The sequence below is a fragment of the Camelus bactrianus genome, chromosome 17 (assembly GCF_048773025.1).
Source record: "Camelus bactrianus isolate YW-2024 breed Bactrian camel chromosome 17, ASM4877302v1, whole genome shotgun sequence".
Lineage (NCBI taxonomy): Eukaryota > Metazoa > Chordata > Mammalia > Artiodactyla > Camelidae > Camelus > Camelus bactrianus.
The window spans coordinates 34,539,218-34,551,205 of record NC_133555.1 but is presented as its reverse complement, the minus strand read 5'-3'; the positions used below and the strand labels follow the sequence as shown (position 1 = coordinate 34,551,205).

The 11,988-nt window shown below is 60.1% G+C and overlaps 1 protein-coding gene across 1 annotated transcript in view; it reads right to left on the bottom strand.

The window, feature by feature from the left end:
* Positions 1-11,988, bottom strand: part of CELSR3 (cadherin EGF LAG seven-pass G-type receptor 3) — a 36,339-nt gene that overhangs the window by 14,445 nt on the left and 9,906 nt on the right. The window contains exons 12-34 of the mRNA XM_074344139.1: positions 11,813-11,984; positions 11,515-11,656; positions 11,294-11,414; positions 10,792-10,975; positions 10,384-10,485; positions 8,832-8,926; positions 8,410-8,619; positions 7,970-8,165; positions 7,562-7,717; positions 6,974-7,148; positions 6,207-6,374; positions 5,858-5,984; positions 5,565-5,771; positions 5,184-5,358; positions 4,870-4,982; positions 4,342-4,421; positions 3,688-3,811; positions 3,168-3,284; positions 2,896-3,044; positions 2,508-2,623; positions 2,045-2,203; positions 1,291-1,491; positions 1-488 (exon numbers count right to left, since the gene is read on the bottom strand). The exon at positions 1-488 is cut by the window's left edge and continues 401 nt beyond it. Of these exons, the coding sequence (XP_074200240.1) occupies positions 1-488; positions 1,291-1,491; positions 2,045-2,203; positions 2,508-2,623; positions 2,896-3,044; positions 3,168-3,284; positions 3,688-3,811; positions 4,342-4,421; positions 4,870-4,982; positions 5,184-5,358; positions 5,565-5,771; positions 5,858-5,984; positions 6,207-6,374; positions 6,974-7,148; positions 7,562-7,717; positions 7,970-8,165; positions 8,410-8,619; positions 8,832-8,926; positions 10,384-10,485; positions 10,792-10,975; positions 11,294-11,414; positions 11,515-11,656; positions 11,813-11,984 (3,777 nt within the window). The remainder of the gene's footprint in view (positions 489-1,290; positions 1,492-2,044; positions 2,204-2,507; positions 2,624-2,895; positions 3,045-3,167; positions 3,285-3,687; positions 3,812-4,341; positions 4,422-4,869; positions 4,983-5,183; positions 5,359-5,564; positions 5,772-5,857; positions 5,985-6,206; positions 6,375-6,973; positions 7,149-7,561; positions 7,718-7,969; positions 8,166-8,409; positions 8,620-8,831; positions 8,927-10,383; positions 10,486-10,791; positions 10,976-11,293; positions 11,415-11,514; positions 11,657-11,812; positions 11,985-11,988) is intronic.

Genomic DNA, 11,988 nt, shown 5'->3' with positions numbered 1-11,988 from the left:
AGGCGGGGGCTGTGGGTCAAGGTCCCGGGCACCATGGGGTGGGGGCAGCGTGCGCATCCACTCGCAGGGCGCCCCTAGGTCCAGCGCATCGCGTGACCCAAAGCAGCCGGCTGTGGCGCCAGGATAGTCCCTGGGTGGCTGCCTCCGTGGTAGGGTGCTGCCCCGATCCCTGGGCTCCAGGCGGCCTGGCACAGCATCCAGGTGTTCCTGGGAACCTGGTCGACTCAGGGGACGCAGGACAGGGGCAGGGGCCTCCTCCAGTCGCTCACGACTCAGCTGCCGGCGAAGAAGCAGATCCAGCTGTTCTCGAGAGGAGTAGCGGCTGGCTGGCTGCGAAAGGCTGCCTGTGCCCCCTCCAGCATAGATGCGACCATAGGAGGCAGCCGGCACAGCACGGTGGCCCAAGGTGGCTGCACGGCACCAGGACAATTCCGGGGCACCCCGGGTCTGTGGCACCAGTGGGTACTGCAATCGGTTCTTCAGGATGCCTAGAGGGGGAGCAAATAGAGGACAGGGTGTGTACGTGGTGGGGGGTGGAGCAGGAACCCCCTGGGTCTAGGAATGCAGCAGCCCCTGGAATCCCTGTGACACAGGGTTGGGGGCAGAAACGCTTTAGGTAGGGGGTGCAGAGGCAGTTTCTGGGAATCCTAGAGAGGCTGCAGGACAGGGGTAAGAGTAGGGAGGCAGTAATCCCTTGGGTCAGGACACGGGCAGTCCTCAGGGTACAGGGGCAGGGGCAAACCTCCCCCCAAGGTCAGAGGAGGGGCAGCCCCCAGGTTCTAGTAATGCAGGCCAGGGTCCAAGGGGCAGGAATTCCCAGGGTTGGGGCAGGAACAGTCCTTGGTGGGAAGTCTCTGTGGTGCAGGGGTGAAGGCAGAAACCCCTTGAGTTGAGACAGGGAAAACCTCTTGGGATCCTTGTAAAGCAGGGTAGAGGGCCAGAAAATTTCCAGGTTAGAACAGAAGTTGTGGGTTCTGAGGCATAGCAGCTCCTAGGATCCTTACAAAGCAGACTGGGGTTGGAGGAAGGGGAGGTATCCCCTGGGGTAAGGCAGGAGTGGCCACTGGGGTCTCCATGGTGCTGGCTAGGGTACGGGGGCAGGCAATTCCCAGGTCAGGATGGGGCAGTCCCCAGGGACCATGAAGCAGGGTAGAGGTGCAGAAACCTCCCAGATCAGAGCGAGAGAAGTTCTCAGGATCCCTGTGAAGCTATTTGGAGTAGAAGAATGAAATTCCCTGAGTCAGGGCATGGACAGTCCCCTGGGTATAGGCCAAGGTCAAGGATCCACACCTTTTCTCTGGTGCTGGGCCCGGCCCAGGGAGGTTTCATCTCCACTGGTCAGGGCCAGGTCCGGCTGGTTGTTGTTGGCTGCATCCTTGCTGGTATCCAGCCCCAGGCGCCTTTCGGAGCCCCAGGTCTGCAGAGCACAGGGAGTAGCCTCGCATTCCCCCAGGGCTGGCCAGTAAGACAGGAGGTCATTGCCATCCACATCTGTGGAGCCAGGGCAGGTTACAGGAGCCTCTGGGTTGACTCCAGTGACCATGGCCCCTGTGACCCAGACTCAGTGACCCCCAACCCTAAAAACTCCTGAAATCTGGGCTATTCTCATGGAGCAGAGGTAGGAATAGGAAGGTGTCTCTCAGAGGTCAATGGAACCATCTAGGGAGAGGGTTACTGATAAGCACCCCTACTCCTGACTGGAGATGGAGAGAGACTGGAGGTGGGGGAACCTGATGGCTGAGGGGCCGGGAAGACCAGGCTGAACCTCAGCCCTCAGGGAAGAGGAGGAGCTGGAGGGATGACATGTCACCCTATAAAAATCCCTGACCTCATTCTTCTGTTACCTGGGCCATTCCTGGGTCTTTGGCTAACAGAACTCTGCTGGGAGGCTGGATGGGGAGAGGTACGTATGGGCCCAGTGATGACCCCAGGTCCCCAGTAGGTTGGTCCCAGGACTCCGCAGGGGATAACAGGGTCCCTGGGTTACACCCAAGTGTAATATGGGGTATCTCTTGGTCACTCGTGGGGTAGATGTCCCCATCACCTTTGGGGTGGGTGAGGAGCCTCTCACTCTGCGCTGCTCGGCGGAGAGGACGCTGGAAACGCCCCCGTGTCCGGCCGTTGTCCTCACTTTCTGAGGATGGGATAGACAGACTTCTCTCCTCCTCCAAGGACAGGTCACTGTCAGAGTCGGAGTCAGCACCTGAAGTTGGGAAGGTCAGGAGGAAGGCCTAGCAGTGGCCTGGGGAGGCGAGGGACTTGGGGGGCTTGAAGGAGGCAAAAACAAGGGGCTGGGGCTGGGAACTGGGGAGAGCTTGGAGTTGGGGTAGGAACAGAAGGCTGGGACTTGCCAGGAGAACCAGGGCTGGGGGATAGATGCCTCCTGGGGCAGTGACCTCAGGAAAGCTCTCCCCAGGACAGTCAGCTGCTACTCCCAGATTGGGGCAGAAGAAAGGTGAATCGGGGAGAGATCCTCTGCCTCCCTCCTCCCTGGCCCAGGCTCCCACCTCCACCAGCATCTCGATGGAACATGGCCACATCCAGGTCAGTGGGGCCAGCGTGAGCCTGGATGCTGTGGTCAGTGTGGTCAGCAGCCGAGCCATGTCGAACCAGGACATTGTCCCTGGAAATGCAGGAGCACCCCCCATCAAAGAGGGATGTGATGGGGTGCCCTGGAGGCGGGGACATCTGTAAGTGCACAGCCAGCTGTCTGTGGAATGGCTCTGAAGGCACCCCTGGGTGTGTGGCAGGAGGCATCTGGGGCAGAGGCAGCAGCAGAGGCCCAGCTGGCTGAGATGGGAGACGCCACCCCAAGGTTGTGGTGATGCCAACCCCTGGTAAAGTGCGGCTGGTCCGAGCTGTGTGCACCCCTCGCGAGAAGGCCACTCCCCTCACCTGAGGTAGCTGCGGCCCCGCTGGCTGTCTTGGTCCTGGGTCCGGCCGGAGCGGGCACTGCTCACTGAGGAGATGGTGGAGGCACCGAGAGTGATGCGGATGAGGCCGCTTTCCTCGAAGAGAGCCGTGTTGTTGTAAGCCCCAGGCCCCTGGGGGAGGTGGGTGGGACAGGAGCATGAGTGGGACAGGAGCATGAGCCAGCCCTGGAGAAGCATCAAAGCCTGGCTTCCTGGGGCCCCCACCCTCACTCCCCAGCTCTGGGAGCCCCTCACCGTCCCAGCCGCTGGCCTGGCCTCCTCGGGCTCTGCCTTCCTGCCCAGACAGGCTGGTGTCCAGGCGGCTCGAGTGTCTGCATTCACGACACAGAACAGCAGCAGCACCACCAGGCCCTGTGGGTCAGCAAGGACCAGTGTGGAGTCAGTGAGAGGTCAGAAATGAGGCAGAGGACAGGGTCAGGCCACCACAGGGTCAGTTAGGGCCAGGGTAGGTCACCATGGGTCAGCAAGGGGGATCAGTCATTGCAGGTCAGAGTGAGTCAGTGATGAACCTGAGGCAGAACCCAGTAAGGGAGTTAAATCAGCAGAGGCAGTGAGAGGTCAGAGTGGCCCGAGTGACCAGAGTCAGTGCAAGTCAGTGTGGACCAGCAAGCAGCCAGAGATCTCAGTGCCAGTGAAAGTCAATCCAGGATCAGTATCAGCCTGGTGTCAGTCATCCCATCTGGGGTCAAGGCCCCAGGCCCCACCCTGCTGAAGCCCCTTCTGGTCCAGGGTGAAGGAGGGGTGCTAGAGTTACCTGGAGCCCAGAGAGGCCAGCGTGGAGGTAGTGGAAGGCCAGGACACTGTGGTTGACCGCCAGGAGGCCGAAGAGCCAGGAGGCACTGACCAGCAGAAGGAGCAGAAAGGAGCTGCGAAGTGTCCTGCCGCAGGAACATGAAAGGACACAGCACACGCGAGGGTCACACAGGGCTCACATGGGGGACATAGGAGGACACACAGGAGTCACATAGGGGACACCCAAGGGGACAGGGAAGGAAAGGTATTCACACAGAAACATGGAGGTTTCAGGAGGACACTCAGGGAGACTGGAGGTCACAGAAAGAACCAGGAGAGAACTCAGGCAGTCATGAGGGGACATGGGGAAAACACACAGGAAGGATGTTGGAGCCTGAGAGAAAACATGGAAGGCAGGTGGAACATATTGGACAGGGGGCCAAGTGAGCCACCCAGGCCACGGGAGACTGGGAAGATGGCAGGGTGGAAGCGTGTCTGGAGCCAGAGTAACGCAAGGGCACCAGAGAGGGACCACTGGCCAGGGCAGGTGTGACTTTGCCCCAACCCAGAATCTGGAGCCCAGCCTGCACCAGGGATGCTCCAGGAATCCCAGATCCCACTCAGGAGAAGGCTGCCGTTCTGAGAATCCCCCACTCCCCCCAGCCAGCCAACTCACAGCACAGAGGTCTTCTTGGCCTCCCTCTGCCCAGTGGAGCAGGATGTGCGGGCAGCGAGGAGAAACATGGTCCCATTCATCTGGACCCACGGCCAGACATGTGGAGCAGGGGCAAGGCAGAGAGAGACAGAGATAGTGAGAGACAGACAGAGACAGAGACAGAGAGAGGCTAAGACTCAAAGAGAGAGGCAGAATCAGTAAGAAACACCAACAGACACACACACACAAAACAAAGATCAAAAACAAAGAGAGGTAGAGGAGCTTAGAATCAAAAAAGAAGTCAGAGATAGTAACCAGGGAGGGACTGAGAGTTGGAGACGAGAGAGAGACAGTGGCGGGGCGAGGCAGTCTCTGAGCCCCACACCTCCCATCTCTATGCCAGTTAAACAGGAACAGAAATGGAGGCCGAGCCCAGGAAGCCTGTGGACGGCCACCAGCGCCCCTCAGCTAAGACCACCACACCAGCTGCAGGGCCACCGTCCCCACCCCAAGGGGAGCACACAGGTGGCACTGAGTGAAGGCGCTCACCACAATGACAATGACGACAGGGCCTGCAAAACTCCAGATGAGGGGCTCATGGACCGAGATCCAGCAGAAGTCAGGGTTCCCATAGCCTTCGGGATCCAAGCCGACAGCCAGGCCTGTGGGGGAGAAGGGGGAGGATGGATGGGGCGTGTTCTAGAGTTGCTGACCCACTCATGTATGGGGAGAAGCTGGGGGCAGAGGCAGGGCAGGCTCCTCCCTGAGCAGATGGCACGGAGGAGTGAAGATGGGGTCATGATTAGGATGGGGGGCAGGGGTCAGGCCATGAGGAAGGGAGGTTGGGGGTCACAGGCCCTCACCCAGCAGCACAGCAGGGACGCCCCAGCCCAGGGCATGGTAGAAACGCATGGCACCACGGTCCACATTACGCGGCTCAACCTGCATGCGGTAGAGGTGCAGCCCCTGCACAAGGAGCCACGCGAACGTGCTGAGGAAGAAGTAGTGCAGGAGGATGGCGACCGCGGTGCACACCAGCTGGAGGCAGGGTAGCGGGGAGTCAGGACCTTTCCTGCCCCGCCCCGCCTCTATCCCCTCAACCACCACAGGTTACCCCAGCATCCTGCCCCAAACCCGGGCCCCAGCCTGAGCATCCCTGACCTCTGACCCTGAACTCTGGCCCAGGCCTTCCTAGGGCCTGGTGAGGTCATCAGGACACAGATCCCCTGGCCCTGACCCGGCACCTGGTTTTGGGTCCTGTGGATCCCCAGCAGGAAGAGGAGCTCTGCCACCCCCAGGGCAGCAGCCACATTGGCGTGGATGCCACGCATGTTGGACTTGAGGCTGCGCAGGCTCAGCAGGACAGCTGCGGTCAGCAACAGTGCGGCCACAGACACGGATATGACCACGTGGGTGAACACAGCCAGCAGCTCCAGGTCGCCCTCTAGCCGCTGTGGGGATAAGGATGGTCGCTGGGGTGTTGGGCACCCCTGCTTTTGACCCTCCCACTTCCTCGGGACTCTGAATATAGCCCCACCTCGCGGGGGGAGGCATCCATGAGGACCCCAAAGGTGCCCGTCCGGCTGCAGCGACACCGTGCGTGGGACCCATTCCTGTGCACCAGCTCACAGTCCCGTGCTGTCCACGTGCCATGCCGGTCCACCCTGCAGCCACAGGGCAGTTAGACCTACCGTCCCTTCTGGGGGATGCCCCATTGCCAGGCGGGGTTTGAGAGATAGTGGGAGGGGCTGAGGGCGCCTGGAGTTTGGGAGCAGCATTCCTCGTGGGCCTGGGCACACAGGGGCATTGGTGGGGGCCCCAGGGGTAGGCTGGGCCTCCCAGGGGCTACCAGGGGGACCAAGGGTTTCCAGATTGGAGGTCCTCACGGGCCAGGCGGGTCCCACTGCACACAGATGGCCTTGCTGCGATTCGCAGTCTGTAGCAGGCGGAACTCAAGGCTGATCGGGGACTCCAGGACACCCCTTAGGAAGTTGCGTCCATGGAATACAGCCACGCTGACCACCGGGGAGTTCATAACAGGGTTCTGGGGAAGCCTGAGGAGACACCCCACCTGGGCTTGGACACTGCAGACCTCCCCCTGCTCTGACCGCCCACCTTACTGTCTTCACGCCACCTGCCGTGGCCCAGAGTCTGGGATGCCCCAGAGTGGATGTTGTTTCTGAGAACCCCTTTGGCCTCTGCTAGGCTGCTTCAGGACTGGGAGTCCATGGCCTGGTTCTGCAGAAATGCAGCCGAGGGGCTTTGGACCCACTCTCCACACTGGGGTCTGCAGCTTGAGAAGTTCCAGACTGCCTCAAACTGCCCTCTCCGCCACCCCCAGCTGACCTCCCTCAGTCAGCCTGTCTTCGCCTGTCTCTATCAGCCACTTCGCCTGCCTGTACTTGGCTCCCGTAAACTCCTTCATGTGACCACCCCCAGCTGTGGCTCCTCATCTGTCTGCTACTCTCCACAACTTCCCAGAACATGATTTACATGGAGCCCAGCACGGATAAGGCTCCCAGAGCTGTGGGCAGGGGCGTCTCTGTATGACTGTGAAACTGCTCATTTGTCCCCCCAAAATGGGGGTGCTCAGTTGGGTAAAAGCTCATAAGAAGTCCAGGGGTGAGGGGCCCAGGAGTAACTCTACTCCTACCTGGCACCCCGGCGCTCAGCCTGGAACTGGGCAGGGAGCAGCCCCCCCAAGGTGCGGTAAACCAGGAGGATGATGATGGAGATCCCAGGCTCGGGCTCAGGCTCCGGGGGGGCCGGTGGCGGAGCCACACTCAAGGTGGTGGAGTTCTCAGTGCTGCTGCTGCTTGTGGACAGAACTGCCGGGGGATGGCAGGCAGGAGCCACTGTCAGTGACCTCTGACCCTGAGCACCCACAAACCCAGCTCTGAACCCAACCCAGCATTAAGCATGGGAATCTCTTCCCTGCAGGCCCAGAACTAGGGGGTGCAGGAGGCAGGAGCCTGTGAAGGACACATGGGCCCCCCAGGGCTGGATCCCGAATATCAAGGCTGGGAGAGGTCATCTCTGGTGAGGGAGCAGATGTGGAGAGGTGAGAGGTACTGTGGTAAGTTGTGGGATGGAGAGCTGGTGTGAGAGGGTCTCACACAGTGGGGGTCTGATGTGGGGGAGTTCTGGCAAGGGGAGAATTGGCAGGAGGACAACGTGGTATCTGGCTTAGGGGAGGGCAGGGAAACAGGACCTGGCCCAGGGGTCATCCAAGAGCTCTCACCTTCAGCGGGGGATGGCCGTGGGGCCTGGGAAGGCAGCAGCACATGCGTGTGAGGATCCCAGGCATCCTGGCCCCGGAAAAGGTTGCTGTGGTAACGAGGGTAGCGACGGGTCCCCCGGGTGGGACTGGGGTGCTCCATGCGGTCGATGCTGAGCACTGCCCAGGAGGAAGAGGGGTGAGACCCGTCAAGGGTCTCCTCCCGGTGCTGTCCCATTCCCTCCTACCCCTTATCCTGCACCCACAGCCCACAGCCTCCTGCTACCAGCTCAGAGCCAGTCCCTGCAAAGCGCTGAGGGTGGCAGCACAGCCCATACCACTAATGTCGACATCACTAGCCCCCGGCCCCTCAGACCTCCAAGTCCTTGCCCTTACACAGCCTCCTTTCCCACCCCCCTACCCTCCACATACTGATGTTGGGCGTCACCAGCCCCACAGGATTCAGGTATGTGAGTTCCATATTCCTTGCCAGCGTGGCCGCATACTCCTCCAGATGCTGTACCAGCCCCGCGCTGCCCGGGGAGCCCCCCGGGGCCCGCTGCCCCAGTGCCGCCCACAAGTCTCCGGTCTCTGGAGCAAGCAGTGCAGAGCCGGCCCACAGCAGGTTCTGGGAGGAGGGAGGGGAGAGTGGGGCCCAGCCAGATCAGGAGGGTGAGGGGACAGGGCAGACCTGAGGGGTCTGGCCAGTTGCCTAGAGGGACCCCAGCAGGCAAGGGGGTGGGCCTAGAGAGGACAAGGCGGAAGAGAGAGCCCAGAGCCTTCACCTCCCCAGGGTCAGGAGGGGCCTGAGTCGGGGATCCAGGGCAGGGGAGCCTGGGCCAGGGGATTGGGAGCCCAGGGTGCAGCCCTACCTCATTGAAATGGGCGTCCTGTGTGGCTGTCAGCCCGAAGCCCTGCTGGTGGCTCTCAAAGGCTAACAGGTGGGCCAGCAGGCGGGCAGTGACTCGGACATCTTGGCTGAAGTAGTGGTCGGTGTGGCCGGTTACCTCCCGAAGCCTCTGAGCCAGCTTCTTGGCCTCCACAGTATCCAAGACTGTCTTGTTCAGCTCCAGGCCATCCAGCTACCAAGACAAAGATGGAGGTGGTCACTCAGGCCTTTCTCAAAAGCCTCACAACAAGAAGGATTTGGTTAGATTAAAGGGCAACCAGGAAAACCCCAGGTCCAGGGCTAGGGCATGATGTCTGGGGACTGCTACCCAGGCTTGGGGAGGCTGAGGCCAGGGCTGGGGCCAGGGCCAGTCTTCAGTGCAGGGCAAGGTCTGGGCAGTCTCACCAGCAGATTGAGTTCTCGAAAGGCGGGGGAAGTACAGTTGAAGAGGTCGGGTTCCAGCCAACCCTGGTCTTCATCGCATAGCCGCATGGCGGTACCTGAGAGCAGGCAACCCCTCGTCAGGCCCGGGGCCTGGACACCTCTGCTGATGAGGTGACCACAGCACCCTCCCCTATCCCAGGGGAGCTCTGAGGCAGAGACCAGGTAGTAGGCATCTGTGGCTGGATCCCTGGACAGAACCACCCCAGTCCTCAGCCCAGATGGGCCCCAGGGGCTTGTCAGTCAATTCCTGAGGGGTCTGTGGACCATTTTGAACCACCATGATATAAAGAACACATCAGCAGGGCTGTATGTGTACACACGTGCACAGACATATGCACAAGCCAGAACAGCTGCACAGACCCGTGGCCCAGGGCAAGCACACATACCAATGCTCACATCTACACATAAACAGATGTGCAGACCAGGACAAATACACAGACCTACAATGCTTGCAGGCACATGCTCTCGCTCGCTCGCTCACTCTTTCTCTTTCTCTCTCTCACACACACACACACACACACACGCACACACACACACACACATATACACAGTGACATGGACCAGGTTTTCCAGATGTATTTTGTGACCAACATGATGTGAGGGTGGAAGCTCTCACACACATTTTAATTGCCCCAGCGGTGCCTTTGCTGATCTCTCTCCCTTGTCTTTGCGATTGGAGTGAGAGTTGAATGAGAAGTGACCTGGGCCTTAAGAGAGCTTGTAGCTACCGGTAAAGTCTGACTTAAACGCAGAACTCCCTGACTTACATAGAATCCCCTCCCCGAAAGACAGACTTACAGATGCGTGCGCAGGCACAGAGAGACACACACAAGAGCATGCATTCACAGACAATCTCTGTCTGGCCACTGCAGAGACCTGAAGCAGCAGGGAGGGTTCTGTGGGGACCTCAGGCAACAGAGAGAAGTGGGGTCCTCAAACAGAAGGCGGGTGTCTTTCATGCCCTCAGGTAGTAGGAAGAGGCCTGCAGGGACCTCAGGAACTGAGGAGGGGTCTACAAGGACCTTAGGAAGTATGTGTGGGGGTGCTCTTCAGGGTCCTCAGGCAGTGGGGAGGGGCCTCTGAGGACGTGAGGCATCAAAGGGCCCCCAGAGTCCTCAGATAACAGGAAGGGTCCTCCAGGGACTTCAAGCAGCTGGGAGTAGCTTTTAGAGACCTCAGGCAGTGGGGAGGGGTCTGCAGGGACTTCAGGCAACAGGAGGGATCTGCAAAAGCTCTGGCAGTGGGAGGGGCAGCGCACCTGAGCAAACACGTACCCCTTACCTGCACCCCGCAATCCTGCCCAGAAGCCAAGAGAAACAGATGGAGGCTCATTGAGGGTGTTGTGAGGGACCCAGAGCCCCAAAGAGGTAGTGAGGGGCCCACATGGACCCCTACCCCACTCCCACTTCTTTGTAGGAACAAGGCCAACCAACTCAGGAAAAGAGGTGGCTCCAGCAGGCAGAGGACAAGCCTGCACCCCCCCTCAGTGATGTGCTTGCCTCCTAGTACTCACCCAGGGCCCCCCGAGGACAGGGCACTGAGGCCAAGACACCAAACTTGGTCTGGGGCCACCACACACCAGATCTCAGGGACTTGGGGCAGGCATCATAGAGCACTAGGGAGAGAGGAGGCACTGAGCCAGGCAGCCAGGAGCTGGAGCAAGTGACAGCTACTTCCACTATCCTGCATCCGCCAAGCAACCCCCCAACTCCCCTGCTGGCCTCACAGGGGCTGGCCTGTCAGATTCTGTGACAGGTCATCCAAATACTCAGGGTAGATGTGGGAGTGCCTGGGTATAAGTAAGGCTCTCTCAGAGAAGCTTCTTAGAGTCCCCACCCAAGAAGCCAAGCATGCCATGGTGCTTGGTGGCAGCAGGCCGGAGCCAGCTCTCTATATGTGGGGCTGGGTGGAGCCTGCTCACCCCGGCAGCCGCTGGCTGTCACCTCTGCAAAAGGACTGTCGCAGCTGTTGCACTGGCGGCCAAGGGCTCCTGGGCGACAGGGGCACTGCCCGCTGTGGGGTGCACATGAGCGCGAGGTGGAGCCCACAGGGTAGCAGTCACATGGGAGGCACGAGTCACTGCCCCGTGGTCGGTAGTGGAACTCCTGTTTGAGAATGGGTCAGGGGCCTAAGGTAAGAGGTCAGGGCTTAAGGTAGGGGGTCTCAGCTCAGGACTTGAGGAATGAGTGGAATCAAGGGCAAAGGGTCAGGAGAACAGTGCTCACAGGCCAGTAGGAAGACTGGCCTCAAATGAAACCTAAGGGAGGGGTTAGACGTCAAGGATAAAATGTGGCCATTAGGTCATGGGATAGGGGTAAAATGTCAGGGGCTGAGTCAGGTGGCAGAGGTCAGCAAGCTTGATAAGCATCAGAAATCATGTCTAGGGAAGAGTTAAAAGGTCAGGGCTCAAGAACCAGGCACACCTTGCAGTGACACTGCCCATTGGTCTTGTTACAGTTGGGGTCAAAGCCCTTGTGAATGTCGCAGTTGCAGGGTCCACACGTTGGACTCCCCCACCAGCCCCGTGGGCACTGCTGGTCCATCCTGGGGCAGACAGGCAGGTGAGATGCCTCCACGATAGCACAGTGATCCTCTCTCTCCCCACCACCGGCTCCTTCCATCATCTCGACCCCCAGCCCCTTACCTGTGCTCACAGTGGTGCCCGAAATAGCCACCTACACAGTCACAGATATAGCCATGGGGGGCCCCAGGGAGGTGCCGGCATGACCCCTGGTTCTGACAGGGGTTCAGGAGGCAGGCGTCCACACAGCCTGGGCCATAGTAACCTGCAGGTTAGGTCAGAGAACTTAGGACACTGGCCACAGAGCATGGGGGGAAGCAGGTACCTGTTCTTCTCAGTCCCTGCCTCCTCCATGCTCTCCAGGTTCCCCAGTCTTCACCAAGAACCCCAGATCACCCTGCCTCCCTCCCCCAGGTCTCACCTGGCCAGCAGGTACAGGAAAAGGTCTGCCAGAGGTCTCGGCAGTCAGCGTGGGGTGGGCAGGGCCCAGAAGCACAGGCATTTGTCACAACGCAGCCAGGTTCCACGTTCACTCGGTGGTTCGGGGGAAGCAGGGCCGGAGTCCCTGAAGGTGTGGAGCCGAGCCATACCCCCTAT